Raw genomic sequence first — 21,504 nt, forward strand, 5'->3', positions numbered from 1 at the left:
AAATTATCAGGTATGATACATAATTTTACCTTACGAGACTGGGAGACTGGGCGGCTAAATGGCAGATGACGTTTAATGTGAGCAAGTGCAAGGTGATGCATGTGGGAAAAAAGAACCCGAATTATAGCTACGTCATGCAAGGTTCCACGTTAGGAGTTACGGACCAAGAAAGGGATATGGGTGTTGTCGTCGATAATACACTGAAACCTTCTGCTCAGTGTGCTGCTGCAGTTTAGGAAAGCGAATAGAATGTTGGGTATTATTAGGAAAGGTATGGAAAGCAGGTGTGAGGATGTTATAATGCCATTGTATCGCTCCATGGTGCGACCACACCTTGAGTATTTGTTCAATTCTGGTCGCCGTATCGCAAGAAAGATATAGTAGAATTGGAAAAGGTGCAGCGAAGGGCGACTAAAATGATAGCGAGGATGGGACGACTTCCCTATGAAGAAAGACTAAGGAGGCTAGGGCTTTTCAGCTTGGAGAAGAGACGGCTGAGGGGAGACATGATAGAGGTATATAAAATAATGAGTGGAGTGGAACAGGTGGATGTGAAGCGTCTGTTCACGCTTTCCAAAAATACTAGGACTAGGGGGCATGCAATGAAACTACAGTGTAGTAAATTTAAAACAAATCAGAGAAAGGGTTCTTCACCCAACGCATAATTAAACTCTGGAATTCGTTGCCGGAGAAAGTGGTGAAGGCGGTTAGCTTAGTAGAGTTTAAAAAGGGGTTGGATGGTTTCCTAAAGGACAAGTCCATAAACCGCTACTAAATGGACTTGGGAAAAATCCACAATTCCAGGAATAACATGTATAGAATGTTTGTACGTTTGGGAAGCTTGCCAAGTGCCCTTGGCCTGGATTGGCCGCTGTCGTGGACAGGATGCAGGGCTCGATGGACCCTTGGTCTTTTCCCAGTATGGCATTACTTATGTACTTATGTATAGTACAGAGGATGAGTTCCATTCTTTAGTAATTGATCCACCTTACAGTAAATTCTTTAACAGGGTGTTCTGCACACTCATTCAAAGTTTCTTGCTAAGGTAGTGTCAGATTTCTAAATTAACCAGTCTATTGTCGTAGCAATATTTTTTTCCTAGGCCTCATGCCTACGAAGTTAAATGTGTAGTACAGACACTGCAAGAGGACCGTGGCCTTTTGTATGGAGCAGACTAAAGTCCTTAGATGTTCCATTCAACTTTTTGTCTCTTTTGACTGAAATAGAGGTTGCCGTCAACAAATGCATGCTACTAGACTGCATTCCCTTCAGTGTCGCCCAGACAGGTTTGACTTGAGGTTTATTGCATGAATCACAGTGTCAAAGCTAAGGCGGTGTCAGTAGCTCACTTGAGATCAGCCTCTGTTTAGGAAATTTGCAAGGCTGCATTATGGACATTGATTCATTCACTGGCAACACATGGTAGTTTAGAAAAAGATTCCCATCGCAGCAGTAGGTTTTGCCAGTCAGTACTCCAGAATCTCTTTGTGGATTAAAATCCAGTTCCATCCCCCATATGCTCATTTTCTTTTCAGTTTATGGCTTCTTTCTAAAAGTAAATTAATAAATTGAGGGAAAAATGACTAGTTGCTGCAACAGGCAAGCATAAACATATTTATGGTGGCACCTTTTTATTTTTCCTTATTGTGATGAAGGAAACCTGTAGTAAGGAATCCTATGCTGTGAGGACTTGCTGTTCTGGTTTCCTTGGAGAAAACCAAGTTACTTACCTATAGCAATTGTACTCCATGGACCGCATTATACAGGTCCTGATATACCTACCCATTTCTGCATGGAGTTATATTCTATTTACGTTAAGCATGTAAACAGAGGTGGTCCTGCACAACAGTGGTAGATGGGAAGTGGTGTGCATGTGTGATGGAGCAGTTCAAAAGCTTTGAGTGGATTCTAACCTGGAGAAACTTCCTGCACATTCTCTGTTGATGATAGCCTCATATTATGAGGACTTGTATCCTGCTGTCCACAGCTGTAGCTTGGTTTTCTTTAGAGGCCGACTGAGTTTTGGTTTCAGATTCAGCACCAAAACCAACCCAAAATCCAGGTTCGGGTTTCTGCTGAAAAATACCTGTGCGTTTTCGGCAGAAACCAAATCAATAGTCTCGCTGCAAGGCTGTGCACCACTCCCCCAAACCAACCTCCCCCTGACAGAAAACCTGTTCTACTTCTCCCCCCACAGACAAAATCCACAAAAGACTCAAAGGATAAGTTGCCACAGCCTCAGCACGGACCTTGTTTCGGTGAAACTGCCTTCCTCAGGAATCCTTAAATGACACAAACAAGACTGTAGCCAAAATGATATAGAACACCGGACATGCCAGGGCGAGAATCAGCTGAATAAAAAGCATGTGTGTGACAATTACTAAAAGAAGCAAATCGGTGCTTTATGGGATCCCTTTTGGTTCAGAGGTATTCCACTCGCTACTTTCTGATGGGGTGTTTTCCTCCGGAGAAGAAAGCATGTAAGGGCCCCACTTCAGGGGTCTTCTCTGTTTGGAACCTGAGCTTAGTTCAGAGGGTCTTGACATCCATTCTTCATTGTGTTTCATAGTGTATATTTCTGTAGGGGCCTTTGAGTTAAAAAAAATAATGATGATGATATCCATGTACCTAAATCTTCCTCCTTCAGAGGGTATTAAGTAACCCTCTTTTGCCTGAATTCAGGTTGATCACTCTGATTGTAGGAAAGTCTGGTTCAATAGGCCATTCTCAAGTCAAATGTAGACCTCTCTAGAGATGTTGATTGATTCTCATTTTCTTTCAAATTTGGAGAGTGGCTATGGATGGGTCCTGAAAACGATTCAACAATCTCTCTAAGGCATCAGTTTCCAGGGGAGATGATTGCCTCAGCCATGCAGCAAGAATTTGCTGGTGTCCGAGAGCTTGAGAGTCACTTGACAGATAAACAGAGTCACTTGACAGATAAACTGAGTCAAAATATCCTTCTAGAAGTTAATTGCAGGACAGTTGCCTTAGCTCCATTCCATTCTTACTCAAGCATTTAAGAGTTGTGGGTGTTGTTGGTTTTGTTATGTAATTGATATCAGTGATAATTTGGTTAGCAGTGGGTGTAATCCGCTTTAGAAAGCAATAGAATACTAGGTATTATTAGGAAAGGAATGGAAAACAAAAATGAGGACGTTATAATACCTTTATATTGCTCCATGGTGAGACTGCACTTCGAATATTGTGTTCATTTCTAGTCACCACATCTCAAAAAAGATATAGTGGAATTAGAAAAGGTACAGAGAAATGATAAAGAGGATGGGATGACTTGAGGACAGGCTAAAGCAACTAGGGCTGTTTATCTTGGAGAAAAGACAGCTGAGGGGAGATATGATAGAGGTCTATAAAGTAATGAGTGGAGAGGGTAGACATGAATCGATTGTTTACGCTTTCCAAAAATACTAGGACTAGGGGGCACGCAATGAAGCTACAAAGTAGTAAATTTAAAATGAATTGAAGGAAACTTTTCTTCACTCAACATGTAATTAAACTTTGGAATTCATTGTCAGAGAATGTAGTGAAAGCAGTTAGCTTAGCAGGGTTTAAAAACATTTTGGATGGCTTCCTAAAGGAAAAGTCCATAGACCATTATTAAAATGGACTTGGGGGAGTCACTTGACACTATGCAGAGGAGTGGACGCTAGCTGCTTCGTTCCTGCTCCCTCATAGCCAAATCAGCATAGAATACCCCGATAAAGTGACTGAACTCACCCAGATAATCGGCGCACAGTCAACGGAGGCAGAGCCCAAGCTTAAAACACTACGCTTCTCAACCATGGCTACCAAAACTCTGCGCAAAGACAAGGAGAAGAGCAGATTGGCAGAGGACAAGATGGCGGCTCTGGCGAGCCCAAAGGCCTCACAAGTGGGATCCGCCTGGGCCGCCGAGATAGTCGAGGAGGTAACCAACGCCATGGAGACAATTTTAGAAAAAAAGTTGGGCTCCTTAACAGCGAAGTTGGAAGCTCTTCACAATAACGTCACCCAAATCGGAGAAGACATTGCGTCGTATCAGCGCATCACCGGCGAACTTGAAGACCGCATGGTGAAAGCGGAAGAGGCTCAAACTAAGGTTCAAAAGCTGGTGGACTCTTATGCCGACAAAATTGAAGATCTGGAGAACAGATCCAGACGAAACAATTTAAGGCTGGTGGGCATACCCGAAAACCAAGGGAACCATGATTTGAAGCGGTACCTGGAGGCATGGATAGCCAAGGAGCTGGAACTGCCGACGGACTTGGGACCCCTGAGAATTGAACGGGCCCACCGCTTGGGTATGAAGCAGGTGAACTCAACAAGGCCCAGAGTGGTTATCTGCAAAATTCTCAATTTCGAGCACAAAACAGCGATACTGCAGGCGATGCGAAATTGGAAAGAACTGATTTGTGGCACCCAAAAATTTCTATGCTTTCAGGATTATTTGGCGCGAGTGTCAGCGCAGTTTCGCCCATCTGCGCTGAGTTGGTAAAGCGCAAAATTAAGTTTGCGCTGATGTACCCTGCAAAGCTGAGGATCACTTATCAGTCATCCACAGATACTTATTTCTCAGTAGTGGAAGCGCAGAAATTTATGCAGCAAGTGGACTCTAATCGCTGATGTACCTGATCGGGGAATAGACGATGGACGCACAAATCTCTAGCCGTCAAGCAGGAACAACAGAGAAGGTTTGGATCCGAATCCTTGAGTTTGAACTATTGGGCTTTACAATCAGACAGACCATAATTTTTCTTTTGAAGTTAAGAGTCTCAGCAAGAATATTGTGTCACAAAGGGAATGGAAATAAGAAGTATTATTTCGCCCCTTATGGAGTCTTTATATGATCAAAGAGACTGGTGTGAATTGGCAAGGACATTAGAATAAATACAAATGGGGGTTCACTTGGGGAAGAGAGGTGGACTGACAAGGTGGGATGGAGTGTGAGCGATGGAGTGTGGGGGTAAGGTTAAACAAATGGGGCACTACAAGGGGTAACTATAAAAGTCAAGGGTTGATTTTGTTTTACAGGCTTGATTTGGGATGGGGGGGAGGCGTCAAAAGTGACTTGATCCCGTTGGGGGGATCCTCGGGGAAGAAGATGGTGTTGGGTGGGATAGGGGCGAGAAGGGAGGGGAGGGCTTCAGGGAGGGGAAAACGGTAGGTGGGCATTATACATAAGGAAATGGGCTAAAACATTTTGGTTAATCAATCATTATGCTGTGTATTTTTGGGGTGGAAGTACTGGTTCACATAAGGGGGGTCAGAGGCTGGGCTGGCTCTTCTCGGAAAATACAACAATCACCTGGTGGACTCTTTAAGTACAAAGTACAAGGAAAAATGATTAAGATAGTCACTTGGGGGGCATTCATTCTCCCATAAAAAGATCAAAAATTTTGCATTATTTACAGCGTATCAGAGCTGACATAGTATTTTTACAAGAAACACACTTGTCAGAGATTGAACATGCCAAGTTAGCGAGGTGGTGGGTGGGGGAGTGCGTGGCTTCAGTGGCAGTGGGTCGCAAAGGGGGAGTGGCAATTCTCATTCGAAAAGGAGTGGCAATGCAACTTACTAACATCATGAAAGACCCCGACGGACGTTTTATTTTCTGTAAGGCGATAGTAGCTAGGCAGCAGGTGATCCTAGGAAGTATATATGCCCCCAACCAACTCAATCTTAAATTTTATAAGAAACTAGTAAAAAAAGGCCCGTTTCTGTTTTAAAGGAAACAGGCACTAGCAAGGTTTTCCTCGGAGTGTGTATGTTTGAGAGAGTGTGTGTGAGAGTGACTGTGTGAGAGAGAGTGAATGTGCGAGTGTGTGTGTGACAGAGTGATACTCGGTGCGAGTGTGTGTGTGAGAATGAGAGTATGTGCCAGGGTCCTCCCTCCCTACTATTTTCCCCAGTTGCAGGGTCCCCCCTCCCTCCCACCCACCCAGTTGCAGGGTCCTCAGCCCTCACCCTTAGCTGTTCTCCTTTCGTTACACTCCAAGTGCAGTACATATTTCTTGGTTTTATGGCTCTGTTGCTCTTTCGTTAGCCCCTCCGCTCCCCTGAGTGTTGTGATCCTGAAGTCGTGCTTTGCAGTTAGCAGAAACCAATGAAAGAGGGCTTCCTGCTCACCTGCAGTGCTTTTTTTTCTTCCTAGGACCTTGAATCTTTCTTTCTTAGAGAAACATTGGAAAGAAAAGATTTTCAGGTGTTCCGCCCTCCCTCTTTGCTTGCTTTGTTTTGCGTGAACGGGGATGAGGGCTGCGACTCCTCCCCCTGCCTGGGTCGCTGACTGTTTGGTGCTGGCTGGGTCACTCGCTCGCCGCCCCCCCCCCTTCATCCGATTCATAGGCAGGGGGAGGGAGTATTCCCTACTCCTCCCCCTGCCTGGGCTGCTGTTTGCTGCTGACTGGGTCACGGTTTGTTGCTGTGCGTTGGTGTGCTGGGCTGGTGACTTCACCCGAGGCGCAGCCAATCAGTGGGATGCATGACGTCACTGATCTACAGCACCTAGCAGACCACTGTTCCAGGCAGCCTCAGAACGTTGGAGGTGAGAATTATTATATAGGATTTATATAGTGGCAATCCTAACTAAAATAGATTCTATCCCCTTGGTGCTTGGGGAGAGATTTTAATATGAGTTGGGATCTTCAGTTGGACAGATCCAATCCTCCGCTGGGACAAGGGCCAAAAACAACGAGGGGATTATTAGACTTTTGCTCTCTACTTGATCTTATAGACGACTGGCGGGTCTTACACCCATAGGGAATATACACATCAGTCAAGAGCTCATGGCACTCACTCCAGGATTGACTATTTGCTGATCTCGCGAGAGCTCTTTTCGGACACTGGAGGAGCCGAAATTGGCCCAGTATAATCTCAGACCACGTGGCGGTCTGGATGACTTGGAACCTGGGGAGCCAGGAGGGGGCGAAGAAAGGCTGGTCTTTCCCTAGCTACCTTTATAAAGACGGGAAATTTAAGTAGTTTCTAGTAAACAAATGGGGGGAATACTCACACTATAATGAAGGGATTATCGATAATGCAACATTATTTTGGGAAGCTGCAAAGGCAGTATTGCGGGGGGACATTATAAGCTATGTTAGTCACCATAAGAAAGCCCAGGACAGAGAAATTTTACGCTTAGAGAAACAATTGTTGGGCTTAAGAAAACAATTTGGGAAAAAGCCAACCCCCAGGGTTAGACAAGAAATTATAGCTGTTCAGACAACTTTGAATTCCTTACTACACGACAGGGCAGTTAAATCGCAAGCGTACTATAAATTTCATCTGTATAAACATGGAAACAAAGGAGGCAAGATGTTGGCAAGGTTAATAGCATCCAAATTTATTCCCAGACATATTTTAACTATAAGGGATGAAGGGGGGAAATCACTCCACACAGATAAAGAGATGAGACGTTTTCCAAAGATTTTTTCAGCAATTGTATGGCTCGGGAGAGGAGAGAGGCCTCAGTGGAGAACTTTATTTGGAAAATGTTTCAATCCCTTGCATCAAACAGAAAGAACGCAAGTTTTTGAATGCTCCCGTAAGTAGCGATGAGGTTAGCTAGGCAATTGGAAGTAGTAAGTTGGGAAAGCCCCGGGCCCAGGCGGCCTTAAAGCAGAGTTCTATAAATTGTTAGGAGATTCTATAGTACCGTCTCTAACTAATGCATTTAATGCCTGGGTGGAACACGAACGATTACCGGAACATCTTAATTTGGCCCAGATAATAGTATTGCCTAAATCTAAAAGGGATCATACTTTAGTAACCTCTTATAGGCCCATTTCGCTTATCAATATGGAAGTAAAGCTTTTCGCAAAAATACTTGCAAATAGGTTGAGACGTGTACTCCCAGGTATTATCCATGAAGCACAAGTGGGGTTCGTTCAGGGGAGGTCGGTGGCACGGAACCTCAGATGTATCTTAGCTTCCCTGGAACGCCTAGAGGCTAACGGTGAACCGTCCATTATGATTAGCTTCGACGCCGAAAAGGCGTTTGATCGGGTGGAGTGGCCTTTTTCGTTCGCTACTTTAGACAAATATGGGTTCCAGGGGTGGTTTATGAAGGGGGTCGCTGCCCTGTATGAATCACGTCGAGCTAGGTTGTGGGTGAATGAGCTGTATTCAGCAGAATTTGACATTAGGCGGGGGACTCGGCAGGGTTGCCCGCTGTCACCTCTACTTTTTGCATTATATATGGACCCGTTGATCCGAGACATCAGCTCATGTTTGACAATTAGGGGGGTGCGGTTTGGAGAACAGGAATTTAAGGTGGCGGCCTTTGCCGATGACTTGCTGGTAGTGCTTACGAAGCCCCGGGAGCCACTAGGTGATCTTTTGGAAGTATTCTCAGAGTTTGGGGCATACTCTGGGTTTAAACTAAACTATGACAAGTCGGAAGCATTGGCTATTACAGCAGAAACCAGAAGAACATGAGGGGGACAGTTCCCATTGAGGTGGGTGGAGGAATCATTTCGTTATTTGGGCATTTTTTTAGCAGCAAAGACAGAGGCGCTATATAGAACAAATGTCCAATGGTTGTTAGATAAAACAAAACAGCAATTGGATGCTTGGAGAGCTTTGACATTGTCAATGTCAGGTCGATTGTGTTTAATTCGCATGGTAATTCTCCCCAGATGGTTATATGTAAATCAAACTTTGCCTTTGCGGTTATTAAAGAAAGATATAAGAATGCTATGATGTTTTGTTGGGCATACAAGAAGGCAAAAATTCGTATGCCATTACTATTGGGGGGGGGGGGGGGGTTAGGAGGTTAAAATATGAAACTGGTTATGGAAGTTCACTTGTTGTACATTCTGAATGTATTGAATTATATGCAAACCTTAATGTTTGTAATTTGGGGAAAATCCACTGTTTATTTCTAGAATATGCAGCATAAAATGTATTGAGCTTTTTTGGGATCTTGCATGTACTTGTGACCTGGATTGGCCACTGTTGGAAACAGGATGCTGGGCTTGATGGACCTTTGGTCTGTCCCAGTATGGCAGTACTTATGTACCTCATGAGTTCTAGTTCTAGAGATTGTGTGTGAGGGCTATGCCTTTCAGTTTGCTGGGCCCCTTTCCAGTGCTTTTATGGATTCCTACATAGAAAGTGCCAGAAGATAAAGACCACATAGCATATCCAGTCTGCCCATCTTTGCCATCTACCATTCCTTTCTCTCCCTTAGGGATCCTATGTGCTTGTCCCATGCTTTCTTGAATTCTGATAGTCTTCATCTCAATCATCTCCACTGGGAGGCTTCTCCACCCTTTCTGTAAAGAAGTATTTCCTTAGGTTACTCCTGATTTTATCCCATTTCACCTTCATTCTATGCCTCCTCATTCTGGAGCTTTCTTTTAGTTGAAAGAGATTTGCTTCATGTGCATTTATGCACAGAGATATTTAAATATTTCTATCATATCTCCCCTCTGCCACCTTTCCTCCAAAGTATACATATTGAGATCTAAGTCTGTCCCCATACACTTTGATGATAACTCCTGACTCTTTAGTAGTTACTCTGGACGATTCCAATCTTATTAGTACATTTTGAAAGTGCAGGCTGCAGAATTGTATATTGTACTTTAAAAGGGATTTCACCAGAGATTTATGAAGAGGCACCATTGCCTCTTTTTTTTTTTTCCTGCTTATTTTTCCTCTCATTTTACACCCAAGCATCTTTCTGGCTTTTTGCTGTTGCCTTTTCTACCTGTTATGACTACGTTTAAATCATCAGTTAGATCACCTTCAATTCCTGTTCTTTCGTTCACAGAAGTACTTCACCCCTATACTGTACCACTCTTTTGGGTTTTTGCAGCCTGGGTGCATAACTCTTCATTTTATAGCATTAAACCTTAGCTGCCAAATTATATTTCATTTTTCAAATTTTTCTAGATCCATCCTTGTATTATCCACACCATTAGGTGTGTCTACCCCACCCTCATGGATGTCTACCCCAGTAGAGATTTTGCAATCATCTGCAAAGAGGTAAATCTAGGACAGCCCTTCATCAATATTACTTACAAAAAAGTTAAAAAGAACCAGGCCAACTGATCCTTGCAACACACCACTTGTAATGTTCATTACTGATGGTAAAACAGGTAGAAAGTCCCTGACCAAAGCCAGAAGGATCCTTTGGTGTGTAGGGAAAGAAATGGCCAGCAGGGGAAAGGAGAGGATAATGCCTTTTTATAAGTCTCTGGTTAGACCCCATTTAGAGTACTGTGTACAGTTCTAGAGACTGCACCTTGAAAAGACATAAACAGGATGGAGTCAGTCCAGAGAGCGGCTATTAAAATGGTATGTAGTCTCTGTCATAAAGCAGATAGGGACAGACTCATGAACCTCAATATATATACTTTGGAAGAAAGATGAGAAAGATATGATTGAGATATTTAAATATCTTTATGGCATAAATGCACAGGAGGTGTTTCTTATTCAACTGAAAGGAAATTCTGGAATTAGAGGGCATGACATGGCGTTAAAAATGGATAGACTCAGAAGTAACATGAGGAAATACTTCTTCTCGGGAGGAGTGATAGATGCATGGAGCGACTTCTCATGGAGGTGGTGGAGACAAGTACTATATCTAAATTCAAGAAAACAAGGGGAAAGGCACGTGGGATCTGGATATGGATGGGCAACCTGGATAGGACATTTGACTGTTATCTGCTGTCATTTTCTGTGTTTCTGATTTGAAGGAGCACAAAGCTGTGTTAGCGCTGAGCTTTCAGAATGTTGATTCTGAGATTGGGGATGGCTATTCAGCAGGGCAAGTATTTGGCACATTAGCATATCCACATCCGACTGGACCAGGGATCAGCAACCTATCATACATTGCATGCCATCATACATTGCAGTCCTTCCAACAATAGATTCTAACACCTCCAACTTCAGTAGTCACAAAGCCCTAAACAATGAAAGTACCAGCAGAATCCACAGCTTATGGGCCAATTTAAGCCTGGATCATGTTTTGAAGGCATGGAATATAACCACCCATTCTGACTTGGAGCAGTTAGCTTTGAGGTCAGAGTTCAATAATTCTTTGAAGCTTCTTACTAGCTAGGTGCTACAGGGCTGCCAGTAGTGCCCAACTCTAGGATATAGTGGAGTTCCTGCTTTGGGACAAGGTGATACAGCTGATGTATTTGAGAGAAACCCAAATAAGCTCCTATTCCAGATAATTCTTGATCCTGAAGAAAATTGGGCATGGCAAGACCTGTCTTTTAACTCAAAGATTTGAATAGGTTTCTGTTGAGAAAAGTTTTCAATGAATTCACTTCAAATTATCCTCCCATTAACACATGACAAGAAATGGCTATGCTATTAGGACATGAAGAATGTATTCTGTCCATCCTTTATATGGGAGATTTCTTAGAATAATGAATGATATTCACTGTGAGTGTACAGTGTTTCTGTTCAACCTGGTAGTGATCCTCAAGAGTGTTCACAAAATCTTTAGTAGGGAAGCAAGGGATAATACTACTACTACTATTTAGCATTTCTATAGCGCTACAAGGCATACGCAGCGCTGCACACACATAGAAGAAAGACAGTCCCTGCTCAAAGAGCTTACAATCTAATAGACAAAAAAATAAAATAATCAAATCAAGTAATGTGTACAGGAAGGAGGAGGGTAGGTGGAGGTGAGTGGTTACAAGTGGTTACGAGTCAAAAGCAATGTTAAAGAGGTGGGCTTTCAGTCTAGATTTAAAGATGGCCAAGGATGGGGCAAAACGTAGGGGCTCAGGAAGTTTATTCCAGGCGTAGGGTGCAGTGAGACAGAAGGCGCGAAGTCTGGAGTTGGCAGTAGTGGAGAAGGGAACAGATAAGAAGGATTTATCCATGGAGCGGAGTGCACGGGAAGGGGTGTAGGGAAGGACGAGTGTGGAGAGATACTGGGGAGCAGCAGAGTGAGTACATTTATAGGTTAGTAGAAGAAGTTTGAACAGGATGCGAAAACGGATAGGGAGCCAGTGAAGCGACTTGAGGAGAAGGGGTAGTATGAGTAAAGCGACCCTGGCGGAAGATGAGACGGGCAGCAGAGTTTTGAACCGATTGGAGAGGGGAGAGGTGACTAAGTGGGAGGCCAGCAAGAAGCAGATTGCAGTAGTCTAAACGAGAGGTGACAAGGGTGTGGATGAGGGTTTTGGTAGAGTGCTCGGAAAGAAAGGGGCGGATTTTACGGATGTTGTAAAGAAAGAAACGACAGGTCTTGGCGATCTGCTGGATATGAGCAGAGAAGAGTCAAAGATGACCCCAAGGTTTCGAGCTGAGGAGACAGGGAGAATGAGAGAGCCATCAACAGAAATAGAAAACGGGGGGAGTGGGGAGGTGGGTTTGGGGGGAAAAATGAGAAGCTCGGTTTTGGTCATGTTTAATTTCAGGTGGCGTTGAGACATCCAGACAGCAATGTCAGACAAGCACACTGAAACTTTGGTTTGGATGCAAGGTGAGATATCAGGGGTAGAAAGGTAGATTTGGGAGTCATCAGCATAGAGATGGTAGGCAAAGCCATGGGATGAGATTAATGAACCAAGGGAAGAAGTGTAGATAGAAAAGAGGAGGGGACCAAGAACAGAACCCTGAGGTACGCCGACAGGCAGAGGGATAGAAGTAGAAGGGGATCCACCAGAGTGAACACTAAAGGTGCGGAGGGAGAGGTAGGAAGAGAACCAGGAAAGGACAGAGCCCTGGAATCCAAGTGAGGACAGGGTATCGAGAAGTATGCTGTGATTGACAGTGTCAAAAGCAGCGGAAAGATCAAGAAGAATGAGGGTTGAATATTGGCCTCTGGATTTAGCCAGTAATAGGTCATTGGAGATTTTAGTAAGCGCAGTTTCAGTTGAGTGGAGAGGGCGAAAACCAGATTGTAGTGGGTCAAGAATAGCATGTGAGGAGAGAAAATCATGGCAGCGGTGGTGAACAGCATGCTCAAGTAATTTGGAGAGAAAAGGGAGGAGGGAGATGGGTCGGTAATTAGAGGGACAAGTAGGGTATTTTCACACTGGGACAGACCAAAGGATCATCAATCCGAGTATCCTGTTAACAACAGTGGCCAATCTAGGTCACAAGTACCTGGCAAAATCCCAGAAAAGCTCAATACATTTTATGATTCTTATCCCAGAAATAAGCAGTGGGTTTTCCCAAGTCAATTTAATAATGGTCTATGGATTTTTCCTTTAGGAAGCCGTCCAGACCCTTTTAAAACCCCGCTAAGCTAACTGCCTTTACCACATTCTTTGGCAATGAATTGCAGAGTTTAATTGCACGTTGAATAAAGAAACATTTTCTCCGATTCGTATTAAATTTACTACTTTGTAGCTTCATTGCATGCCCCCTAGTCCTAGTATTTTTGGAAAGATTAAACAAACTATTCACGTCTACCCATTCCACTCCACTCATTATTTTATAGATCTTTATTATATTTCCCCTCAGCCGTCTCTTCTCCAAGCTGAAGAGCCCTAGATGCTTCAGCCTTTCCTCATAGGGAAGTCGTCCCATCCCCTTTATCATTTCGTTGCACTTCTCTGTACCTTTTCTAATTCCACTGTATCTTTTTAGAGGTGTGGTGTCCAGAATCAAACACAATATTCAAGGTGTGGTCGCACCATGGACCGATACAAAGGCATTATAACGTCCTCACTTTTGTTTTCCATTCCTTTCCCAATAATACCTAACATTCTGTTTGCTTTCTTAGCCACCGCAGCACACTGAGCAGAGCAATTGAACGTATCGTCATCAACGACGCCGAGATCCCTTTCTTGGTCAGTGACTCCTAACGTGGAACCTTGCATTACGTAGCTATAGTTCGGGTTCCTCTTTCCCACATGCATCATTTTGCACTTGCTCACAGTACTACTACTACTACTTATCACTTCTATAGCGCTAAAAGGCATACGCAGCGCTGTACACCATACACGAAAAGACAGTCCCTGCTCAAAGAGCTCACAATCTAAATAAGACAAGACAGGTAAACAGACAGAACAACTAAGAGGTGAGGTACAGGGCAAGAGAGTAGTGGTTAGGAGTCAAAAGTAGTGTCAAAGAGGTGGGCTTTTAGCCTGGACTTGAAAACGGCCAAAGACGGGGCTAGACGTACAGGCTCGGGAAGTCTATTCCAGGCGTGAGGTGCAGCGAGATAAAAGGAACGAAGTCTGGAATTAGCAGTAGAGGAGAAGGGGACAGACGAGAGATTTATCTACAGAGTGGAATGCCCGAGGGGGGACATAGGGAGAGACAAAATCTGTGAAAATATTCAAGGAGTGGCAATTTGATACAGGTTTGGAAGGTTACCCATTTTGGACTTTGATTTTATTGAGTGTTACAGTAAATGTCATCTGCCATTTAGACGCCAGGCTCCCAGTCTCGTAATGTCCTCTTGTAATTTTTCACAATCCTTTTGCGATTTAACAACTTTGAATAACTTTGTGTCATCAAATTTAATAACCTTACTAGTTGCTCCCATCTATAAATCATTTATAAATATTTTCTTACATGAACAATTGGCTAGTGAATTTATTAAATTATGAAGGTAAAACATCTGCAATTCCAGAGTTAGTTCATTGCCAGTTTTGAGAATTCTTACTTCGTTCCATCTCAGACTATCTTGTTTTGTAAGATCCCAGTTAGATACTTAGGACTTTTCTCCCCAGCTGTGAGTGCTGGTTAATTGGTACCTGGGAGTATGCCAGATAGTAAGAGCCCCTAAGTACATTCAATCTTGGTTGTGTTTGGTCCCATTGCAGCGAGACTGTTCCCCCCTTCACATTTGCGAAATCAGGGGCACTGAAGTTCCAATTTTAGTTAGCTTAGTTCTATAAAGCTTTATTTTCAATATGAGTTGGATAAGAGTTTGGTGGTGGTGGAGAAACTCCACTGTACTTATGTATGAGGTGGGCACTTGTTTTCTCATGCAGTTGGTTCTATGAATGGCTTGAAGAAAGGATGAGGAGTGCATGCCTTTTCCTTCCTCATGCAGGGCAGAAGGTTGAGGAGAGAAATCATGTACTGGACAAATCTCTGAAAACTGAGAGCCTTAAATTTTTAGAGGAACTGAATTTTCTGTTGTGAAAGGTTAACAATGTTAACAAAACTATGTAAGCCACATTGAGCCTGCAAATAGGTGGGATAATGTGGGATACAAATGCAATAAATAAATATATTTTTAGTGGCTATCATGTAAGCATGCAGAATATGTAAGTTTCAAGTACTGACTTTCTACTTACCATATCTTCAGTTCGTCCAAAACATAGTAGTCCTTTGATCATGCTGGAGGTTCCTGCCAAAAATAGTTTCTGTATTCCACCTTAGTGTATTCTTCTACTTGCTTTCCATGGCCTTATAAGGGGGATCAAACCCTGCACACATTTGATTACAAGCAAGTTCTGGGTTGCTGAAAGTACGTAATAACACTTGAAAAGAGTAGGATCAGCAGTGTACAAGCCGACTCTGTTCAGTTGACTAAAGGACTGTATAATTCACTAATGAAGTCTTCAACTCAAGAATGCAGTGAAAGTATAACAAGTGGTAATTACAGCATCTGTTAGGATCGTTGGATCATCTAATATTCATACCTTGACCTTTCAGTTCTATCTGGACAATATTTCTTGAGGACACAGTGGCATTGGTTAGCCTTTGTCACAGGGAGTTTTTGGTTAATTGTCAATTGTTACCTTGTCTTCTCCAGGTTGCACTGCTACTGTGGGATCCTTATTTAGCTTGGAATCCCACAATAGTAGTGATTTTGTGCTGCTTGTTGATGGAGAAAACAAAACTGCACCCTTGTAGTGGTTTTTCCATAGATGATAGGATAAATTGGGGGCACACATCCTCCCGCTGTCTGAGGGAGCTGCCTTGTAAACTTTGTTGTAGACTGAGTAGCTAAAGTGAAAGTTGTGTGGGAACTCCACACATGCTCAGAAAGACTTTCTGGTTTCAGAGAGCATGGTCTGTGTCAGCAATTTCTGTTGACATTACCCACTTATGTATCTGAGATATCCTCCTGACTGCCTGTTAAACTATTGTACTTTGTGTGGGGTGTGGGCAGTCTCTGTGCTCTCTTGTCTCTAATATAGGTGGTGATTTGCCTCATTCTATCCTCCAGGGCTGGACCAAACCAAATGCCTTCCACGTCTGCATAACCTCGTACAAGCTGGTACTGCAGGACCACCAGGCCTTCCGGCGTAAGAATTGGAAGTATCTTATCCTGGACGAAGCCCAGAACATAAAGAACTTCAAGTCCCAGCGCTGGCAGTCTCTACTGAACTTCAACAGGTGAGGGTGCTGCTTTATTTCATTGAACAACATTAGAAAAAAGTTGCTCATTGTGTGTGTTGACAGGTTAGTAAATAATTGTACTCTTGTGTTGAGACATATTTCTGTTTCTTTCCCAAACAGTCAGTACTAATGGATGTTGTGTCTCAGAGATTGTATTAGTTCAGGAATACTTAATAATAGTAAAGCATTCAGTTTTTGGGTTCATCTTATTCCACACGTGGTTCTTCCTCTGCCTTCTGCTGGTCTCGGGCATGAAAGGATTATGGCAGCTTGGATCTAGCAGCAGGAGTCTCTTGATTCTTCAATAAAGTATACCCATTTTTAAATCTCTTTATTAAAACAAGGATATATCACATGTAAACAGAAAGCTGGCAAATAAGGATCCCAAAATGAAATGTATTCCAGAATCAGACAAAGTAATGTTTTTATGTATTCTCCGAGGACAAGCAGGCTGCTTGTTCTCACTGATGGGTGACGTCCACGGCAGCCCCTCCAATCGGAAACTTCACTAGCAAAGTCCTTTGCTAGCCCTCGCGCGCCCGCGCGCACCGCGCATGCGCGGCCGTCTTCCCGCCCGAAACCGGCTCGAGCCGGCCAGTCTTCTTTTGTCCGCACTCGGTACGGTCGTGTTTTCGCCGTGTCGAGCCCCGGAAAGTCGACCTCGCGCGTCCAATTTGTTTTGTACGTGTTTTTTTCCTTCGGGAAAGCTTGTCCTAGTCGGGAAGTGCTCCGGAAACCCCCCGCCGGGTTTCGTGTAAATCCTCCCCGTACTTCCAGCTTTTTTGCCCCGGTAAGTTTTCTTTCGTCGTCGGGGTAGGCCTCTTTTCGGCCTCGGTCGAGATTTTTTCTCCCTCTAAATTTGGTGCTTCAAATTTCGCCATTTCGGCTTTTGATTTCGCCGGCGTGATTTTTCCGCCCATGACATCGAAGCCTTCCAGCGGCTTCAAGAAGTGCACCCAGTGCGCCCGGGTTATCTCGCTCACTGATCGACACTCGTCGTGTCTTCAGTGTCTGGGGGCCGAGCACCGCCCTCAGAACTGCAGTCTGTGTTCCCTGCTTCAAAGGCGGACTCAGGTAGCGAGACTAGCCCAGTGGAACGTGTTGTTCTCGGGCTCTTCGTCGGCATCGGCACCGGGATCTTCGAGTGCATCGACGTCGTCAGCGTCCAGACCTCCTTCCTCGGCCGCCCCTGCATCGAGTGCATCGAGGCATCGGGCCTCTGCATCGGCGCCGAGACATCGGATAGCTGCATCGACGTCGGTGGTACCAGGACCTCGTCTGCTGATGTCGTCGGACGGTGGTGCATCGGGTGGAGTGCAGGTGAGGGCTGTCCATTCCCCTGCTGGTGGCGGTGAGCCCTCGGGTGGGTCTCCGCCTACCCTGAGGGCTCCTGCGGTACAGCCCCCCCGAGATCGACCTTCTTCAGTCTCGGCCCCGAGGAAGCGACGGATGGATTCGACGTCCTCCTCGTCGGTGCCGGGGAGCTCCGGTGACATGCTTCGGAAGAAATCGAAGAAGCATCGACACCGGTCTCCTCCCCGTGTCGGCACCGAGAGCTCTGGGTCGCCGAGGGATTCGGCACCCAGCAGGCATCGGCACCGAGAGGACCGCTCACCCTCTGTTCAGGAGGTGTCGATGCGCTCCGCTCTGGACAGCCCGGAACAGCCTCCACGCCCGGAACAGGTACTGACGTCGACGCCTGCATCGACCTCTCAGCCTTTCTCTGCAGCCGCTCTAAACGAGAGCCTCCGGGCCGTTCTCCCAGAGATTCTGGGAGAGCTGTTGCGCCCTACCCCTCCGGTACCGGCGGTGCTTGCGCCACCGGTACCGTCGAGCGTGGCGCCGGCTGGCCCATCGCCCAGGTTGAGGTCCCCGACGTCGGTACCGCGTGCGGTACCGACCGCGGCCACCTCCCAGGAAGGCTCCCCGACTACGTCGGCGGAGGGAGCTTCGCCGATGCGGGCGAGGGAGTCTACCTCTCGACGCCCCCATCGTGGACGGGGTTCCACGGAGTCGAGCAGGGCGAGGTTGCAGACACAGGTCCGTGCACTTGTGTCTGACACCGAGGGTGAGGCCTCGTGGGAGGAAGAGGAAGATCCCAGATATTTCTCTGACGAGGAGTCTGAGGGTCTTCCGTCTGATCCCACTCCCTCTCCTGAGAGACAGCTTTCTCCTCCCGAGAGTCTGTCTTTTGCCTCCTTTGTCCGGGAGATGTCTACGGCCATCCCCTTCCCGGTGGTTGTGGAGGACGAGCCCAGGGCTGAAATGTTTGAGCTCCTGGACTATCCTTCTCCACCTAAGGAAGCGTCCACTGTTCCCTTGCACCATGTCCTGAAGAAGACATTGCTTGCGAACTGGACCAAGCCATTAACTAATCCCCACATTCCCAAGAAGATCGAGTCCCAGTACCGGATCCATGGGGACCCAGAGCTGATGCGCACTCAGTTGCCTCATGACTCTGGAGTTGTGGATTTGGCCCTAAAGAAGGCTAAGAGTTCTAGGGAACATGCTTCGGCGCCCCCGGGCAAGGACGCTAGAACCTTAGACTCCTTTGGGAGGAAGGCCTACCATTCCTCTATGCTCGTGTCCAAGATCCAGTCTTACCAGCTCTACACGAGCATACACATGCGGAATAATGTGCGGCAGTTGGCGGGCTTGGTTGATGCTCTTCCCCCTGAGCAAGCCAAGCCTTTTCAGGAGGTGGTCAGGCAGCTGAAGGCGTGCAGAAAATTCCTGGCCAGAGGAGTTTGACACTTTTGATGTTGCGTCCAGGGCCGCTGCTCAAGGTGTGGTGATGCGCAGGCTCTCATGGCTGCGTGCCGCCGACCTGGAGAATAGAATCCAGCAGCGGATTGCGGACTCGCCTTGCCGTGCGGATAACATTTTTGGCGAAAAAGTCGAGCAGGTGGTAGAGTCTCTCCACCAGCGGGACACCGCATTCGACAAGTTCGCCCGCCGGCAGCCTTCAGCTTCTACCTCTACAGGTAGACGATTTTTCGGGGGAAGGAAGCGTAGGTACAATCCTCCTTCCCGACAGCCTGCGGCCCAGGCTAAGCCCCAGCGCGCTCGCTCTCGTCAGCAGCGTGCGAATCAGCAAGGCCCCGCGGCTCCCCAGCAAAAGCAAGGGGCGAGCTTTTGACTGGCTCCAGCAGAGCATAGCCGACATCCAAGTGTCAGTGCCGGGCGACCTGCCTGTCGGAGGGAGGTTGAAAGCTTTTCACCAAAGGTGGCCTCTCATAACCTCCGATCAGTGGGTTCTCCAAATAGTCCGGCAAGGATACACCCTCAATTTGGCCTCACAACCTCCAAATTGTCCACCGGGAGCTCAGTCCTACAGCTTCCAGCACAAGCAGGTACTTGCAGAGGAACTCTCCGCCCTTCTCAGCGCCAATGCGGTCGAGCCCGTGCCATCCGGGCAAGAAGGGCTGGGGTTCTATTCCAGGTACTTCCTTGTGGAAAAGAAAACAGGGGGGATGCGTCCCATCCTAGACCTAAGGGCCCTGAACAAATATCTCGTAAAAGAAAAGTTCAGGATGCTTTCCCTGGGCACCCTTCTCCCCATGATTCAGCAAAACGATTGGCTATGCTCTCTGGACTTGAAGGATGCCTACACACACATCCCGATACTGCCAGCTCACAGACAGTATCTGCGATTTCAGCTGGGCGCACGCCACTTCCAGTACTGTGTGCTACCCTTTGGGCTCGCCTCTGCGCCCAGGGTGTTCACAAAGTGCCTAGCTGTGGTAGCAGCGGCGCTTCGCAGGCTGGGGGTGCACGTGTTCCCATATCTCGACGATTGGCTGGTGAAGAACACATCCGAGGCAGGAGCCCTGCAGTCCATGCAGATGACTATTCGCCTCCTGGAGCTACTGGGGTTTGTGATAAATTACCCAAAGTCCCATCTTCTCCCAGTGCAGAAACTCGAATTCATCGGAGCCCTGCTGGATTCTCGGACGGCTCGCGCCTATCTCCCAGAGGCGAGGGCCAACAACTTGTTGTCCCTCGTCTCGCGGGTGCGAGCGTCCCAGCAGATCACAGCTCGGCAGATGTTGAGATTGCTGGGCCACATGGCTTCCACAGTTCATGTGACTCCCATGGCCCGCCTTCACATGAGATCTGCTCAATGGACCCTAGCCTCCCAGTGGTATCAGGCCGCCGGGGGTCTAGAGGACGTGATCCACCTGTCCACGAGTTTTCTCGAATCCCTGTATTGGTGGACGATTTGCTCCAATTTGACTCTGGGACGTCCCTTCCAAATTCCTCAGCCTCAAAAAGTGCTGACCACGGATGCGTCTCTCCTGGGATGGGGAGCTCATGTCGATGGGCTTCACACCCAAGGAAGGTGGTCCCTCCAAGAAAGCGATCTACAGATCAATCTTCTGGAGTTGCGAGCGATCTGGAACGCTCTGAAGGCTTTCAGAGATCGGCTGTCCCACCAAATTATCCAAATTCAGACAGACAATCAGGTTGCCATGTACTATGTCAACAAGCAGGGGGGCACCGGATCTCGCCCCCTGTGTCAGGAAGCCGTCAGCATGTGGCTCTGGGCTCGCCGTCAAGGCATGGTGCTCCAAGCCACATATCTGGCAGGCGGTAAACAACAGTCTGGCCGACAGGTTGAGCAGGATTATGCAACCTCACGAGTGGTCGCTCAATTCCCGTGTGGTGCGACAGATCTTCCAGGCGTGGGGCACCCCCCTGGTGGATCTCTTCGCATCTCAAGTGAACCACAAGGTCCCTCAGTTCTGTTCCAGGCTTCAGGCCCACGGCAGACTGGCGTCGGATGCCTTCCTCCTGGATTGGGGGGAAGGTCTGCTGTATGCTTATCCTCCCATTCCTCTGGTGGGGAAGACTTTGTTGAAACTCAAGCAAGACCGAGGCACCATGATTCTGATTGCTCCCTTTTGGCCGCGTCAGATCTGGTTCCCTCTTCTTCTGGAGTTATCCTCCGAAGAACCGTGGAGATTGGAGTGTTTTCCGACCCTCATCACGCAGGACGAAGGGGCTCTTCTGCATCCCAACCTCCAGTCCCTGGCTCTCACGGCCTGGATGTTGAGGGCGTAGACTTTGCCTCTTTGGGTCTGCCAGAGGGTGTCTCCCGCATCTTGCTTGCTTCCAGGAAAGACTCCACTAAGAGAAGTTACTTCTTTCATTGGAGGAGGTTTGCCGTCTGGTGTGACAGCAAGGCCCTAGATCCTCGCTCTTGTCCTACACAGACCCTGCTTGAAT

At 46.5% G+C, this 21,504-nt stretch overlaps 1 protein-coding gene across 1 annotated transcript in view; it reads left to right on the forward strand.

Moving 5' to 3' along the window:
- SRCAP (Snf2 related CREBBP activator protein) overlaps window positions 1-21,504 on the forward strand; it is a gene marked incomplete at its 5' end in the record, with an annotated part of 948,600 nt that overhangs the window by 316,604 nt on the left and 610,492 nt on the right. Inside the window, one exon of the mRNA XM_030210811.1 lies at window positions 16,103-16,272. Coding sequence (XP_030066671.1) covers window positions 16,103-16,272 — 170 coding nt within the window. The remainder of the gene's footprint in view (window positions 1-16,102; window positions 16,273-21,504) is intronic.

Source organism: Microcaecilia unicolor, chromosome 7, assembly GCF_901765095.1.
Source record: "Microcaecilia unicolor chromosome 7, aMicUni1.1, whole genome shotgun sequence".
In the NCBI taxonomy this organism is placed as follows: domain Eukaryota; kingdom Metazoa; phylum Chordata; class Amphibia; order Gymnophiona; family Siphonopidae; genus Microcaecilia; species Microcaecilia unicolor.